General features: G+C 40.9%; 1 protein-coding gene across 2 annotated transcripts in view; it reads left to right on the top strand.

Moving 5' to 3' along the window:
- The window catches only part of fchsd2 (FCH and double SH3 domains 2), a 61,272-nt gene that overhangs the window by 35,311 nt on the left and 13,031 nt on the right, over positions 1-12,930 (top strand). Inside the window, exons 9-13 of one of the 2 annotated variants that reach the window (XM_085795524.1) lie at positions 3,039-3,161; positions 3,897-3,992; positions 5,086-5,160; positions 8,862-8,978; positions 9,093-9,197. In XM_085795524.1, coding sequence (XP_085651650.1) covers positions 3,039-3,161; positions 3,897-3,992; positions 5,086-5,160; positions 8,862-8,978; positions 9,093-9,197 — 516 coding nt within the window. The remainder of the gene's footprint in view (positions 1-3,038; positions 3,162-3,896; positions 3,993-5,085; positions 5,161-8,861; positions 8,979-9,092; positions 9,198-12,930) is intronic. The other variant, XM_085795525.1, reaches the window with a different exon arrangement.

Here is a 12,930-nt window from a genome sequence, read left to right on the forward strand (position 1 = left end):
CACACATGCACACAGACATCACATATTTCTACAGTGAAGTAAATCGCATACATCCCCTGTCTCCATGTTTCTTTTTCTCCTACTCCCTCTCTGCCTGGGGCATGTGTGTGCATCTATACTATGAGGCCATTCTGAATAATAGATCCTTAGCTCCTTGTGACAGAAGGACAGGACTGCAGGGAAACATGCACATACACAAATATGTGCACGCAAACTCACAAACAGAATGAGGGGCATTGCTGGAGGGAGGCAATCTGCTCGTCCTCTCGGTCCTCTCCGCAGTTTGGGAGTTTGCAGTGTTTACAGGTCTTCACCTGAAAGTCAGCGATAACAGCACGCCTCAGAGAGAGAGAGAGAGCAAAATCTGCGTCACCAGAAAGTCTGTGCTCTTTTCAAAGGCTTGAGATGTCTCATGGTACATCCAGAAACACAGCCAGGACAGCAGCAACAGTGGCAGACATTGATCATAGTTGAAAGCAAAAGAAATTATAGTGAATATACAGTATAGTTTTGGCAGCACTACAACATCTGCCGTGCCCTAAGTGCAATGTTACAGCTTATTTTAGAGCACGATTATCAGTTAAGGCCAATGACAGTCAAAAGAATGGGTTTGTGGGAATGATGAATGAGGAGACTTTAATTGATAGCTTTGTTTACATCAGGGGTCCACTTTATAAATAGTCACTGTGCTGAGGACTCTAGCAGGACGCAGCAGTAACATGCATCTTATACTGAAAGGTTCTGTCCTTGTCAATGCGACAGTAGCAGTGAAAGGGCAGAGGAAGAACAGACTGCTCCACGTCTCCCTCTGCTGTTGGCAGCCACTGCTGTTAGGACTGCACACACACACACACACACAATTGCTTTTACACTTCCACCTCTGCTGCACTATTAGGATCTCCGTCCTGCACTAATTGTTCAGACTGATGCAGTCATTCAATCCGATTGCACATACACATACACATACACATACACATACACATACACACACATACACATACACATACATACACATACACATACACATACACATACACATACACATACACATACACACACATACACATACACATACACATACACATACACATACACATACACATAAATACACATACATACACATACACATACACATACACACACATACATGCATACATACACATACACATACACATACACATACGCACACATACACATACACATAAATACACATACACATACACACACATACATGCATACATACACATACACATACACATACACATAAGCATACACACATACACATACACATACACATACACATACACATACACATACACATGCACATGCACACACTGACCACGAAATGGGTATGGGGCTTTTTCTGGAAGCTGACTCACTTCTTTTCAACACTACCGTAAATGGATGAAAAGAGGAGGGGAGGAAGGGAAGAAAGGGGAAGGAGGAAATGAGCAGAATGATGGGGGAACATTTAGAGAGAAGTCAGCCAACAACCCACCCTCAATGACATAATTTCCCTGTCAATATCCCATTGTTTAATAAATCCGTGTTTCGTGTGTGCAGTTGTGGGGTTATATTTAAAAACATGTTTGTGTATGTAAGAGAAACAGTCAGTTTGTAGATGTTTGGGGGAAGGTTGCATTGTGGCCTAAAACATCCCCTGACCGGCACACAGTGTATCCAGTTTTTCTGAGAGAGTGTGAGCTCCTCTGGCCAGAGGAGTGTGTGTGTGTGTTTGAGTATTGAGAGCTTGTGTGTGTGTGTGTTAGTCTGCGGTCTCTGTGTTTTGTTGAATTGGAATCTGAACCCCTTCACCTTCCCCTGCAGCTGTGAGAACACAATCCAAAGAACACTTCTTACAAACACACACACACACACGCTTCTCCCATACACTCATTTTTCAGTCTGTCTCGCTTTCTTGCTCTCACCTACTTCTGCCTTTTATACCATTTCAAATACTCACTCTCCTCTTCCTCCTCCTCCTCCTCCTCTTCTCCATTAGCCTCTCTTTCTCTCTGTCTCGTTCCTCTCTGTCTGATCTGTCTGTTGGCAGTGTGGCCTACAGCTTGGCAGCACTGCCGCAGCTCCCACTGTAGAAGAGCTGCTCATTTGGACTCCATACTTCATTAAAATGTCCTCATATCGATGCATCGGAACATTAATGATAAGAACTGTCAAATGAAAACATCTGCTTGGTTTCTGTCTTTCCTTTGACTTCGTGCCATCCCACTCTTGCCGCTCATTGTTTGTCTCACTCCATCTCTTCTCTACATCCACTTCTTTTCTTTCTCGGTTTGATTTAATTCATAAAAAAAAATCCGTGTGAGAAAAGTATGTTTTTTTCAGGGAATAAATATGATGTCACAAAGCTCTACTGAGTAATAAGAACAATAACAGGATAGAGGAAGCATAGTAAAGCTCTGCATCATAAGACTGTTCTCGTCTCCAAACATAGATTTATGTCTTTGTAAACTAAACACTTTGTAAACTTTGTAAACAAAAATTTGAATAGCCATTCACTCGTCCCATGCCTTAAGGAGAAATACTGTTAAAACTACCGCTCTCTTGTTTTAGACCTTGCCTTATGTAAACAAGCTACTGCCCCTTTATAACCTACGAAGCATAGAAGGTGAAGTGTTACTCTAGGCTCAAAACAACAGGAACAGGAAGGACACAACTCAGCATTGTTACGCTACGGTCATGCTCCCGGTTCTAGGATAGATGAGGTTAAATGATTGCTGGATGTTTGATGATGACAAATAAAGCTCTGCTGTCTGCGGTGGTGTGAAAATTCAATGGCCCGTCACGTCGTACAGGCTGTAGGATAAAAATGAGTATTTGCTCAAGCATTTGTAGTAACTGGCTTTCATTCAGCTCCTCTTTAACCTTCTTTCTCTCCTCTGTCTTTTTTTTCATCCTTGGTGTCTCCTCCTGATTCCCGTGCACTCTCTATTTCATTAGACAGATTACACTGAATTAATCCTTTCTTCACGGTAACCTCCGGCCCCTCTCTCTCTCTCTTTCTCTCTGTCCTCCAGGCCTTGGATGGCAGGATCTATGAGCATGTGAAAGACTACCTGGTGGCGCTGTGTCGCACCGAGCTAGAGGCTTCCCAAGCTACACACAACACCTTCCAGTTCCTGTTGGACAAATCCACCAGGGTGAGTCAGCTGTGGTGAGGTTACTGAGGTTTTTTTTCCCCTCAAAAACAGATACTATGGAAATATCTATCAATCTTTTTTTGACATAATAACCTCATGAAAATGTGTATTTTGTATAAAGACTGTGTATTTCTTTACTGAAATGGAACTTCTAGACATTTTATTTGTGATGCACATTATTTCTGACAGAGGGTGGGGCGCATTCAGCATAAAAAATAAAACATTTCACAAACCAGTGTCAAGAAATATCTAAGGAAATCAACATCATAATGAAAAAACACAATGTGTCAGAAACAATGAGACATGCAGATGACAAATGCCAAACATTTTGCGCACGGCTGTTTCTTATTCTTGTTTTGTGTCTTCATAAAAACTTGCTCCAAAAGAAATTGAAATACAAAGGCAAAATAGTGCAACCAAAAATGACACCCTGTCTGATTCTCATCAACGGTCTGGTCTGTGTGTGTTCAGGCACGATAGCAGGATTCTGAATATACCATCACTTCACTTTGTGATATTCAAAGCATCAAACCCCCAAAATCTTTGTATGAATATGAAATTCTTACCCACTGTCGGTAGGAAACGTGGGTGTAAAGCGGCTGTGCTCAGTGTGGATCCACTGAAGTTATGTGGTTTTCCAATACTGACAAATTTTCACAGCAGGAAAGCCGCATGCAAAAGGCGCCAAATTCACTTTCTCTCCTCCTCCTCCTCCTTCTTCTCTCTTTTCCTCAGATAATACAAGAGTTCAACCAGCAGTTGTTCATGCAGGAGAATCCAGTCTTTCACAAAGCACACGACTTCCAGTTCCAGCCTAGTGAATGTGACACGGTGAGACACACGCAGCTGCACACGACGCATCCACTACGCTCATATCCATACGCAAGCAGCACTGAGCTATTGAGCTTTGAGTAGCTTGATCTTGGAAGTTGTATTGTTTGTATATGAACCTGTTCACACACAGCAGGACAGTCCATTTATTGCTCCCGTGCTGTTTCTGCCAAACACACACACAATCACACACACAACATACACAGACACAAACACAGACACAGCGGCTCCAGTTGTGAGTTCATCTCAGTCACTGAAACAGAATTTATGCACCTTCATCATCATCATCTGCAGAGAATGCCATTAATACATCTGGGACTCGGAGGCTTGAAATCAAAGAGACAAAGCTCTGATCATTCCTTTTCTCCAGGGAGATGCTTTGCTCTTTTGTCTTGAGCCTTTGGAGAATTTATTCAACGTTAACAATTCAGGACGGAGTTGTCCACTTAACTAGTCTTGTCTACTGATCGCATAGCAGCATCAATGTACTCTGTGTTCTAATTCTTGTCATTTTAATACCAAATGTTGCGTGTGTACACTGGGAGCTTCTCTTTTTTAGTTCTAGATGGTGTTTTATCGTTTAGACATCAAGTTGCTGCAGCTGAATGTTAAAAATGTTTCAAATTGTAGTGGATTGATCAGAGTCAGTTTGATCAGCCGTGGGGATCATGCTGTCCCATTCCTCCAAAGACTTGTTACTGTAAGTATTGCTGGCTAAACAAGAGATGTCTCCCAGTGGACACTGGTCCTAATTCCACTTTACAGAAGCTCTCCTTCTCTCCTGTGTCTGAGTCATTTTGTGCTCTTCTTGTTTCTCAGCTTCTATCTCTTTCACTTTGTCACTGTGCCAGTTTCTGTTTCCCTCTCCGATCTTTTTTTCTTTCTTTCTGGGATTCTGACATTTCTCTGTGTAACCATGTGCTGTTCCTTCCTTGTGTCTCCCTGATCCTGTTCAACCTTTGCTAACACTTTTCCCTGAACTTTTTTCCATTAACCTCCTCCTTGTATTTGTGTGTCCGTGTGCTTGCTGCTGCTGCTGTCGGGTGCGTGCGTGTGTGCGGGTCGCTTGCCTGGGTGTATGTGTGTGTGCCAGACTCTGAGCTCGGTGCAGCAGTTGGTGGACATTGAGCCGTCGCCCGTCAGTGCCATGAGAATGACCCTGGCACAGGTAGTCTTAACTGTTGTAAACATCCCCATCATCATCCCTGACACAAACCATGGCTCATCTTTTCCATTCATATCCTTATACAGCTATCTCTGCTGGTGTTACTTAAGGAAGCATAATGCATTTCAACCCTAAGAAGACAGACAACTTTGCACGACACTGGTTTATACATAAATCCCAATGTCAATATGCACACTGAATTTGCACATGTTCTCTGACCAACACAACTGCCAATGTTTTTTCTTACCTGACTTAACCCTGTCTTACTGCCAGCAGTCAGACAGACAGCTAGTCAACTTGAATGACCTTCACATCCCAACGATCTTTTCTGGGAAGCAGCATGGACCCATCCCTGTTCCTAAACAGAACATGGAGTAGCCATTACAGCATGTCTAGCCAGTTTCAACAAAAACACACAGGGGACTATGAGCATGAGCATGTAAAATGTTTGTGCACAGAATCGCCAAGAGAAAAGAGATTCACAGTGATGCAAACCAGGTTTTTTTTTATTGGGCAAACATGTCGTCTTATTAATAACTGTTAACACCTTATTGTGCTCTATAAACTATTTCTTTTTTCCATGTTTTTGGCTGTGGGAGAAGTGTGATTCGTCTTGGCGTACTGTGAACAGGAACATAACTGCAGACAAGATGTGTGTGTAAATTTTCTCTCAGAATACACTCAAAGTTCTTGCGAGGAAAATTAATGATCATAGTCCCATTGTCTGTTTGTCAAAGTGACGTGACCATCACTGTTGCATGCTGCAGCACAATCACCCAGGTGTGGCTACAGCCGCACTTGTGACATCATGATCATTGCTGGTGTAAAATATCAGAGTAAACATGATGGGTGTATGTTTTGTTGTGTGGCTTTCCTTTAATGCAACAACAGAGCAGTCGGACTAGAGTAAACAAAAGCAGTCATTTTGTTTCTCAAAGAATATATTATGTAAACTCATACAACCTACCCATATTTTATATACTTATCATTACCCCAGAGTCTGAAACTGGATGCACTGTGAGAAGAGTACGTCAGCATTATTAGTTGTAAAATCAAACAATTTCTCTATGTTGCAGTATTATTACTATAGGATCTCTATACCCTGCATTTTATTGTTGCTCTAAGCAAGAGAAACATACGCTGGATTACTGAATACCACTGTTATGACAGTGGGATCACTGCATGGAAATGCTGTCATGCTGTCATGTGTTGGCGAGCAGTGCAGTTCCAGCACCAGATGATTCATTAGTTGCCGTAACCATGTTGCATCATCTGTTGAAATGAGGAATGAGTCAAATCTTTGGCTTGTGTGATATTTAATTGCATGTTTGGTTATGGGTTTAAACAATGGTCTTGTCTTGTTTTTTTTCTTTCTATTGTTTGCATGTGCTTAATTTCATTGTTAGATTCTGCATTTGATAAAAATGGCCACACACTACAACTAAATGTTGAGGATGACTATGCAAAAGTCTAAACGATGAGAAAGTTCTTAGAAGTGTCTACATCTGCAAACAGCACTTTATAAAACTCACTGTGCAGGTGCTGAATGTTCAATAAATATTAAAGCGAAGACTGAAACAAAGTTGGATATGAATGTAGGCATTTTTCTTGTTTATTGCTATAACACCTTTAATTATTTTTCCCTTTGGCCATTAATCCTTCCACACAAAAGGTCTAATTGCAACAGTGTATTTGCAAAAGTCAGAAGGCCCTATACTTTCTGCTCTACTGCTCTGCGGGTTATGCAGACACCCCGGAGTCGAGACTCTGGCTCCCACTGCTTTTAAAAATCCATTAAACCATCTTACATAGAAATACAGCCACAGGTGCTGTTCAGTGTGATATATAAGACAGTGGTACCGCTCTGCAAGCTTTTTTTAGAAAACAACAGGAGCCCTTGACTTGTGCTAAATGGTGCAAATCTGTGTTGGAAGAGAGAGTAGAGGCCTCTTACTGTGGCAAAACCACAGCCCTGCAATAATATGATAGTAAAGACCAACAAGTGTTCAGAGTGAGCAACAAGGCCTCAGGGTTTAGACTTAAACTCACACACCCCTCCAGTGTACACTGTACCTCCCTTTCATACACACATACAAATACAGTTTGACAAAGTTTATTTTCACCCCACCCTGCTGGGCTCAGAATAACACAGTTGTTCTATGCAGTATGCTAAATGACTGTTATTACCACAGTAGAGGCTGTTACTGAAGTAGAGCAGGATCACACCATTTTCAGTTAACTTTGCTGTTCACATTTCCCATAGCTGGCAAGCTGATTAGTCTGTTATCACATTTACTATAGTTGGTAATGGTTCATTATTGTGGCCTTAGCTCAATTAATGAATATTTGCATAAATTAATTTATACAATTTGATTATCATATGTCATATTTGCTGAAATCTAAACTATAACATTAATGAACAGAGCTTCAACATTGCAAGTCCCCAAAGAGAAGTTTGAAAGTGTAGCATGGCAGCATTCCCATTAAACCTACAGCATGTGGAAACTCTTTGTGACTCTACTATATTTACTCTCCTAACTCCATTGATAGCATGCCAGTAGGTTTAAAAAACTATAAAGACACAAATTAGCTGAGCTCTCTCCATGACATGTCAGCTTAGAGTCACTGTTTAAATCTAGTTTTCTGCCTCTCTGCCTTAACTCCCTGCCATGTTCCCTTGCCTGAATGTAATTAAGCTGTAAATCTCCAGTGTAAAGCTCTCCTTTTCACACCTATACTTAGCCAGATTTATGCCCTGTTGTTACTGAAGCAGCACATAATTAATAGATATGATGTGCACAGAAACTTGCAATTAAAATATCGTGTACCTTTGTCTGGCGAACACATTTTCATTATCAGATTATGGGAACCCCAGCCTCTCAGGTCTGTGAACACTCCTCTGTAACACTGACGCATGCACATCCTGAGGCTCACATTGTTTTTGGTGGTAGTGGCACTTTTATTTTGCCTACAGCCAGAATATATGTCATGGTCATTTTGAAGCATTATAAGTTAACAATATTTACCAACACAATATTGTCTACTCTACACTATGCCCAACTCACTTTAAATCAGTGAAAAAAGCACAAAAGAGACTAAATGTGTGTTCATGTCGTATGTGCCACATTCACCTCATTACTCTTTAAGAAGCTGGTTGAAAATGGGTTTTCAGTGCCTGTCAGAAACTATAAATAAATGGTAAACAGTGGATTAGTGATATATAAATAATAAACAATAATAATATAAATGCAGAATTTACAGTCAGATTTAATGCATTAATTAGTCTCTGAAGAAAAATACCACATGGGTATTATTGATGTTGAATTGGAAAGTCATGCAGATTCTCCAACAGGCCCACATGTGTGTTTTTGTTGTATGTAGGCTACCTCCTGCAGTCAAACAAAAACACACCCACTTTCACACACTCATGCTCTCTCACATGTGATTTTAATACCAGCTATTTCATTCCAAGAGGATAACAATAGAACACACACTGTATTAATTATGTGAGAAAGAAACAGTCTTTCTCTCACACTTTCTTTAGCTTAATTAACAGCTTCTGCATCAAACACCTTGTGCTGTTGTCACTGATGCTTATGTGTGCACTTATGTGTGTATGTGTGTGTGTGTATGTGTTTGACTGCCTTTTACGGCACGTGTGCCTGTCTGGTATGTGTGTGTGTGTGTGTGTTTGTCTGTCTTAGAGTCGTCAGCTGGAGTCGGAGACGGGGACGACGGAGGAGCACAGTCTGAACAAGGAGGCCAGGAAATGGGCAACCAGGGTGGCCAGGGAACACAAGAATATCATTCACTACAAGAGAGTAAGACGACCACACATACTCATGTTTGTCACATATACCCACTTGTGGATATCTGGAACAGACACAGATGCTGCTTCTAATCAAGTTCTGTGTTTGTGTGCGTGTTGTTCTCAGTCTCTGGAGGAGTGTGAGAGCCACGGCCTGCCCGCCTCGGAGCAAGGCAGACTAGATCTGGAGCTGAAGATAGAAGACACCAAAGAAAACATACGTAAAGCTGAGGTGTGTGTGACTCAGATTGTCAACATTTATTTCGTGATCACAAATACATGGCTTCTGTCCACGACGTGCTGCATTCTCCAATAAAAGTCCAAAGACATGCAAGGACAGGCGAGTTAGAAACTCTTAAATTTGGTTGACTGTCAAGTTCAGCTCTGCGATGGACTGGCATCTGTCCAGGATTTTCCCAGTCTAGTCTAGGCTCCAGACTCTTATTATCATACACAGGAAGTGCAGGTATGGAGGTTGTCTCCCCTCTTCTGAAGTAAAGGATGTATATATATTTATATACTGTGTATACTTACGTGGGTGCAGCAGTGTCACTGCAGTGTTAGTCTAGCAAACCCTCTGTGGCAGTGAGAGCAGAGAATTCTGCCTTGTCATATTTCTCCTACCTGGTGTTTGGGCTGAGTGACTAATTATTTGGCTCAGACTTTGAATGCAGTCGGTGGCACTTGGCTATCACTCTACTCATCAGCACGCCTGAGGTAGCAGAGTGCAATCAACAAACATCCCTCAGGATTGATCCGTCCACCTTTTCACTTTGTAGGATACGCCACATCATTCAATCCATTCGGCTATTCTACATCCACACAGTCCAATAACCTCCTCCTGTATGTGGCTCTATAAGGTTTTGCTGCACTCTGTTCAGTTGTGGGGGTTTACGCATACTTTTGCAGAGTCATATCTGTCTCAGTAGCTCAGTGTGACAACACACACCTATGATGGCGACGCAGCTGTAAAAGTTCCAGCAATTACATCTAAACTCTGAGGTCTTAACATTGTGGGAATCAATTTCTTCTTTTTCTTTCTCACTCTTTTTGCTTTTTCATCAACCACCCCCCAGTCTTTCCTTCCTCCTCACCATCTTTCTTCTCACTTTATGGCTACACTCCCTCTCTCTTCCTTCTACACCTCTCAGCCTTTCTACTCGCAGTTATCGATCATTTACGTATTGATTCTCGCAGATTCAGTGTGTCACTCTATGAATGAGAACGCTGCATCATCATCTCTCATCTTCCTCACCTCCACTCTGTCACGGCTCTCTGTCTCAAAAGTATCTGGGCTGTTTAGGCTTTTCTCCTCTGTTCTGTTCCCTAACTTTTATTCTCATCCTTCACTCTCTTCCTGTTACCTCTTTGCTTCTATGCTACCTTTCATTGCAGACTTTAAACATCTAGCACCCCCTGCTGTCTGTTTTGGTCACAAGTATTTTATTTCTGATGTCATCCTTGGTGAGATCACCGTGTCTCTGCAATTTCATTTTTATCCTCCAAGAGATGTTCTCAAATTATTGGTCAAGGATGTAATTTTTCAGCTTTTTGGTGATTAAGTAGTTTGGGTGGTTATTTTAGTCTGAAGCAACACTATTGATAGCTTGTGATCTCACTTGCTACAGAATAATTAGGGAGTCTTTTCGTTGCAAAGTGCAAACATGTGACCACACCACCTTTTCCTACCCCACCCTCTGCCTCCTTCGCTCTGCTTCAGTCTTTCTCAGTCACACTGTCTGTCTGCTATTCTTTGCTCTTCTAGGCCACCATTACCTTGAGTAAGATGATGAATATTTTATGAGCTCATTTGGTACAAATGGCTTCATCACACAGCTCTTATCACAGAATTATAAAGGAAGACAAAGCAGTACAAAAGACATTATCCGGGTTTGATTACCGTATTATCCGGGTAGTGAGAGTGCCATCCTTTCCTTTTACATGAAGTCCCACCTCCATCCGATTAAGCATTTTTCAATAGCCATTTGAAATCACTGAGGCTCGACCTATATTTAGAATAGAGATTTAGAGGTAAAGATGACAACCTATATCCAGGGAATGTCTCTTTGTAGACTGAAAGATATTTTTAAAGATCCTGTACCCATAGGAGAAATGCACGTTGATAATGCTTTGCAGGGTAATAATCTAGATTTTACCCTGGCATCACAAACAAGCTAAAACTCATTCCTATTTCAGGAACAGCATGTGTGAAATACAAGCCTGAGGACAGAAGGTTGCTACCAGCCAGTAAGAGAGATTGATTGCATAGTTGGCCTTGCTACCTGTCATCATGTGCTGATATTTCATAAATTGCCTAGTTTCCTTGTGACAACAACAACAAATGCTGAGTCGATGCACAATCTGTGCTAAAACTGTGACCATTATTCACTGCGTGTCAAACTGCAGGCAAATCAGTGAGAGAGACACCTTGTACATATTTTAGGTTTATTTGAGAAATGGTTTTGTTTCCCCCACAGCCTCTCATTTCAATATGCATAGTGTCTTGTCTCACAATCATTCATCTTGGTATTTAAAATACCATGCAGGAAGCATAAATCACACTGCTGCCAATCATGTACAAGTTTAAGGAGATCTATTTATTATCCATGCAGACTGTTTGTTCAGAGTTTAGGGTTATTTTAAAAACATCTCAAAAAGCGCACGGAAGCTTCTGCAGTAATGGAAGAGCATGGGGAGGTCAGATTATCAGAATAAGCAGCACATTATGTTTGAAGTTTGACATTTGTTTCTGTCAACACTGCACATTGTTCAACACTGCACATTGCAGAGTCTTCAGATGCATCCTCTTCTTCTCACCTCTTCTCACCTCATTTTGAACCTATAAACTGAAAGAAACAGTAGTGTGATCCAGTATCCTCTGCTCCACTGATGCTGGTCTGATTTTAACTTCTGGGTGCTCCACAAAAGACTCTGCATCTGACTCTTGAATAGTTATTAATGACACAGAAACAAGAGGAAGTGATATTACTATGATCAAAATCTACTTGAACTTACCATGATATAATAGTCTTATATGTATACATGCATTAAATGTAATGAGAATGTTTTTTTCCAGCCAAGTACCCCCTACCCAGTGCAAAGCATTTTTGGACCAAAATACATAAAACACAGCACTGTGTCATCAGTGTCTGACCTATTTTACTGTATAACTCTGTAAAACATTGGTCATTTGTAGTGGCCTCCTTTGAACTATTTGGAAATAAAATATGTAGAAATACAGACAAAAAAATAATTAAATAAAACTTGATTATAAAGATTTGTGCACGTGAGAATAATCATCAATTTAAAATGCTATTTTTTGTGATTATAATAAATATCTGTTCTCAAAATGAATTCATGACATTAATTCTAGATAAATATATATATATGAATAAACATTTCTTCACACACATAAAAAAAGTCCAGACAGTAGGCCTAGCTACTGCTTTGCAAGTCAGTCTGTGTCCTGGAACACGGTGGCATGGGGGGATATCGCTCAATCAGAAAGGTGTGTACTTCAGCCAGAGCATAATTCATAAAGTTTCCTCTTGAAACACTCAGGATGCTCACCGACATGACGTGCATGAGATGCGGCTGGAGATGAGTCAGCTTTATGCCACTGTTTGCCCTTCATCACATATTCTTGTAATTACTGGCTCCTGAACTCTGGTTTCACCTTTTTATCACCTCCCTCCATGTTTTAAGCTGCTGCTACGCGTCAACCACGACTCTGTTCGATTGACATGTGGTAAATGTCAGGTTGGGCCAAACTATCTTGGTATGGGGGAGACTCTGGGGTTTTTGTGATAATGAATTAAGTAGCCCACTGAATATAAGATTTAGTATGTAAACTGTATATTGTAACTGTATATCTTATTGAAATATCTGTTAAATAATTATTTTTAACGGATATTGGGATTCATATTTTTTTTTTTCAAATCTCACGTACCCCCTGGAGTGCCTTC

Source organism: Trachurus japonicus, chromosome 13, assembly GCF_045865225.1.
Source record: "Trachurus japonicus isolate A0001 chromosome 13, Traja_1.0".
NCBI lineage: Eukaryota > Metazoa > Chordata > Actinopteri > Carangiformes > Carangidae > Trachurus > Trachurus japonicus.